Genomic DNA, 2,500 nt, shown 5'->3' on the forward strand with positions numbered 1-2,500 from the left:
AGATTAGTGGCAGCTTTTAAAAATCAAACCACAGTAAAACTTGTCTCAGTCTCTTGTGATGAGATTACGTTGTCTCTGTGATTGGACAGTGTGAGAGACGTCTGCTGACCACAGGGACACACACACATTCTGTCTCTCTAATCTGTTCTGTGGGGGTGAGGATGAGGATGGGGGCAGCTCTTCACGTCCTGCTGATTGTTTGTAGTGATTTGTTTGCTCTTAAAAGGATTGTATGAGTGATTAGTGTGTGTGTGTGTGTGTGTGTGTGTGTGTGTGTGTGCGTGCGTGTGTCATCATGCTAATAAAAGTCTTTGATAATACGTTTTTTTTTAATAATACATTTTTGTAAGGGTTATGAAAGTAGAAAAATTTCACATGAGTGAAGTGAAAACAAACATACAGTCCTGTGCTACAGGGGGCGCTGTGTCTGTCACAGTCAGTTTAAAACCAAGCACTGCTCCTTCATCCACAGGACAGTCTTCAGGTCACATGGTCATGTTGTGTGTTTTGTGTCTCCAGAGGACGACTGTTAGTCGGGACCTTCGTCGCTCTTTTCTTCAACCTGCTGACACTGCTGTCAGTCAAGAACAAGCCCTTCACCTACGTCTCAGAAGGTACCGCCCCCTCTACACTCTCCTCTCCCTCCTCTCTCTCCTCTCTGCTCTCTCTACTCTCTCCTCTCTGCTCCTCTCTCATCTCTCTCCTATCTGCTCTCTCCCCTCCCCTCTCTCTCCTCTTTCTTCTCTACTCTCTCCTCTTTCTCTCCTCTCCCTTCTTTCTTCTCGCTCCTCTCTATCTTCTCTCTGCTCTCTCCCCTCCCTCCCCTCTCCTCTCTCTCTACTCTCCTCTCTCTACTCTCTCCTATCTCCTCTCTCTCTGCTCCCTCCACTCTCCTCTCTCGCCTCTCTCTACTCTCCTCTCTCTCTCCTCTCCCTTCTTTCTTCTCTTTCCTCCTCTCTCCTCTCTCTCCTATCTCCTCACTCCCCTCCTCTCTACTCTCCTCTCTCTCCTCCTCTCTCCCCTCCCCTCTCTCCTCTCTACTCTCTCCTCTCTCCCCTCTCTCTTCTCTCTCTACTATCTCCTCTTTCCTCTCTCGTCTCTCTCCTCTCTCTACTCTCTCTACTCTCTCCTCTCTCTCTACTCTTTCCTCTCTCCACTCTCTCTTCTCTCTCTACTCTCTCTCTCTCTCTCTCCCTCTCTCTCTCTCTACTCTCTCCCTTCTCTCTTCTCTCTCTACTCTTTCCTCTTCTCTCTCTACTCTCGCCTCTCTCTCTCTCTCTCTCTCTCTCTCTCGCTCTCTCTCTCTCTCTGGTGGAGCGAGGCTAAAAGTGTGTTATGCAACAATGTTCCAGACAGTGGTAATGTAGTGTGCCAGGGGGGCCAGGGAACAGACACACACACACACACACACACACACACACAGACACACACAGATCATAAATAAGTCACTCCATTAAAATGTTTGTTTAGACTGACTCACTGTGAGAGCAAAACAAACAGAACACACACAGTGACACACACACACACACACACAGTCAGCTGTGAGCAGGATAGGATGTGAAAGGCCTTTGACCCGACACTGAGCCTTCAGGCTTCACTGTATCATCACATCAAAGTTTGACGACGCAGTCGAGCGAGAGTCAAGCTTTTCTTTATTCAAAATGAGTGGGTGAACTGCCTCATCCCTCTCTCTCTCCCTCCCTCCATCACTGTACTACATGTCTTATGTTAGTAGCTGTGGCAGGTTGTGAGCAGCAGTGGGCGCTCACAGGTATTGTCAGTGTCAAAGAACATGAACTGTCCTTTTAAAGTTCATATTTACAGGAACATCATGACTACACACTCTTATTAAAGTCATGACAACTCTGTGTGTGTGTGTGTGTGTGTGTGTGTGTTTCCAGCGGCGAGCAGCAGTTGGCTTCAGGAACACGTTGCAGACCTGAGTCGAAGGTAAAAACATGTTCAGTCTCTGCCTTTTCTTCATCAGCACATCAACAGACAGGAAGGATCCATTTACACTGACTCCACACACACACACACACACACACACACACACACATACACACACACACACACGCACACATACATACACACACACACACAGTCCGGACTCTAGAGCGCTGGAGTCCGGGCGCTAGAGTGCGGGCACATCCGGTGACGTACTTTCAGCCGTAGAAGAAGAAGAACTCTGAGTGTATCGGTTGAGAACATGTGTGAAAAAGGTTCAGCGAGTGTTTGTGATAATCAGTAGCAGACGCTCCACAAGCTCAGTGGATATCTTTCATATTTGATGGGAACATTCCTGCTACATTTCCCAAACACCTCCATGTATGCAGCAACTACTTCACGGAGGATTGTTTCACAAACGTGGGGCAAAGTAAAGCAGGACACGGCACCATCTTCACCTATTAATAACTAATAACCAGTGATTTTCACACATCCACAAAATCCACTGAAGCTGCTCTGTGTCCACAGTTATGAATTTTACACACACACACAC

At 47.5% G+C, this 2,500-nt stretch overlaps 1 protein-coding gene across 2 annotated transcripts in view; it reads left to right on the forward strand.

Annotated features, from left to right (window-relative positions):
* The window catches only part of slc30a6 (solute carrier family 30 member 6), a 19,969-nt gene that overhangs the window by 14,244 nt on the left and 3,225 nt on the right, over positions 1-2,500 (forward strand). For both annotated transcript variants that reach the window (XM_058652145.1, XM_058652146.1), the window contains 2 exons: positions 520-614; positions 1,902-1,950. In XM_058652145.1, coding sequence (XP_058508128.1) covers positions 520-614; positions 1,902-1,950 — 144 coding nt within the window. The remainder of the gene's footprint in view (positions 1-519; positions 615-1,901; positions 1,951-2,500) is intronic.

Source organism: Solea solea, chromosome 15, assembly GCF_958295425.1.
Source record: "Solea solea chromosome 15, fSolSol10.1, whole genome shotgun sequence".
In the NCBI taxonomy this organism is placed as follows: domain Eukaryota; kingdom Metazoa; phylum Chordata; class Actinopteri; order Pleuronectiformes; family Soleidae; genus Solea; species Solea solea.